Source organism: Equus quagga, unplaced genomic scaffold, assembly GCF_021613505.1.
Source record: "Equus quagga isolate Etosha38 unplaced genomic scaffold, UCLA_HA_Equagga_1.0 HiC_scaffold_4075_RagTag, whole genome shotgun sequence".
Taxonomy (NCBI): domain Eukaryota; kingdom Metazoa; phylum Chordata; class Mammalia; order Perissodactyla; family Equidae; genus Equus; species Equus quagga.
Window position 1 is genome coordinate 16,470 of NW_025793720.1, and position 2,038 is coordinate 18,507.

The following is a 2,038-nucleotide window of genomic DNA, read 5'->3' on the forward strand; positions in this document are numbered from 1 at the left end:
TTTTCTTATATAAATTGAGCATGAGATAATAGTGACACAGATTTGAAATATTTGATGTGGGTCAAGGCTGCCCCAGCTAGAGAAGCCCAAGGTGACCTGGCCTACATGCCGATCTATATGACCCAATGGATTTTATGGTGTGGATTAAGGCTGCGCCAGGGAGAGAAGCCCAGGGCATCCTTGCCTACATGCGGATCTATATGACCAGATTCATATCTAAAGTTATACGACCACACAATTACCAGACCCCATCTGCACTGAAATCATTTAATGACTTTTTACATCATGTTTTCTTTTTCCAGTAAAAATAAGTCACGTACCCATGCCTTATAAATTTAGCCCTAACCCTCAACACGTGCCAGTAGCAGCAGCTCTGACTGCCCATGGGTCCTGTCCCCAGGCAGCAGCAGCTCTGACTGCCCATGGGTCCTGTCCCCATGCTATTCCATACTATTCTCTAAATAAAAGAGCACTACTGCCAGACCTTGAGAGTCCAAGAAATCTTTCTTTTGACTCTTCAGTGCACCATCCCCGCATCACTATTTATGAGATTATTGAGGCTTAACCTAAATGAGAAAATGAGGAAGTAGAAAAAATTCACTTCCTCATATTTTTATCCATTTTTTTTCTCCTGTTTTTCGAAAGGTCATGCAGGAGACAAAGTTCCTTTGTAGTTCTGTTTCTCATTTTGTCACTTTTTTTACATGAATAAATGATAATGTGATTTGCATTTTTACATAGTTTTAAAATATGCCATCTATTACAACAGTAATTACTAAAGAAACAAAATTTCACTCCAGTTTGTGAGAAATCTATGAACTTTTTACAAATAGGGAGACTGTACTAGATTTCAAAAACTGTTGACTTGGAAATTAAGCAAATGTAGGTTATTTAAAGGGTAAATTAAGTCAATTGTAAAGGGATTTTTTGGCTCAGTTAGACTGATTTAAAAATTTTTTCTCATAACTACTGTGTATTACATACTTCTTATATATAATTTAGACTCAATTGTTGTATTTGCCACTCTAAATCTAGACATGTCTATTCTCTGTCAAAAAGGAGGAGAGATTTATGGAGCTTTAAACTATATACGCAGAAATAAAAACTTAGAACATCAGACAGTATAGTTTACCTCATATATTTAATTGCAACCTGAATTTTATTGCAACAATGAAAGCACTATAGTTAGGGAATGCGGTGGCATTGATAATAGGTCTAATCTCCCTGTTTTGTTAGCCAAGCTTAAATCCTCTTACTTCTAAAAGGTGCTTAATAAATTGTCTTAGGAGATGAAATTGTTGAACTAGCTTGCATGTTTTATGTGTCATAAAGAAATAATTTACCTATTTTTCAGTGCCGAAAACCTGATCAGCATTTCAAACCCTATTTGACTCCTGATTTGCCAAAACGATTACACTTTGCCAAAAATATCAGAATCGACAAAGTTCATCTTTTGGTGAATGAACAGTGGCTGGCCGTGAGGTTTGTGTGTCTATTTGCTTATCTCACAATACTTTTAACAACCGTCTTTGGTTATAAATTGTCTTACCTTTACCCTCCTACTACTATGATCATGGAAGTTTCCTGAGCATGGACATGCTCTTGACATTTTAAATCTCTCTAGCACTCCTGTATTTGAAATGACTGTTATTAGGTTGCCGATCTTAGCATCCTCATCTTCACAATTATCGATAAGAGTGAGGAGGAAGGCTGGCACTGTTCATCGACTGTTCCAGAGACCGTCCATACCAGCACATATTTAACCCCCACTGAGGTCTCCTTTAGGCGGCAGACAGGACATAAAGATGATATCAGCTGCCTTCCAGGCTGGTAGTGACTGATTACATGGCTTTTTAATTAAGATGTTTGTTGTCTGTGTGGTTTTTATAAAAGAGCACATTTATGATTATAGGGCCAACCTAACCAACTAGTTGTAACATTTATTTCATTTTTCTAGTTATAATTGTAATTCATGTTGATCATTGAGCATTTGCAAAATATAAGCATGTTTCGAGAAAATAAAAGCCATTCTGAATCA

The 2,038-nt window shown here is 36.6% G+C and overlaps 1 protein-coding gene across 1 annotated transcript in view; it reads left to right on the top strand.

Moving 5' to 3' along the window:
• Positions 1-1,765, top strand: part of LOC124232264 (ectonucleotide pyrophosphatase/phosphodiesterase family member 3-like) — a 17,621-nt gene extending 15,856 nt beyond the window's left edge. Inside the window, exon 10 of the mRNA XM_046649228.1 lies at positions 1,355-1,765. Coding sequence (XP_046505184.1) covers positions 1,355-1,588 — 234 coding nt within the window. The 3' untranslated portion in view covers positions 1,589-1,765. The remainder of the gene's footprint in view (positions 1-1,354) is intronic.
• The last annotated feature ends 273 nt before the right edge of the window (positions 1,766-2,038 follow it).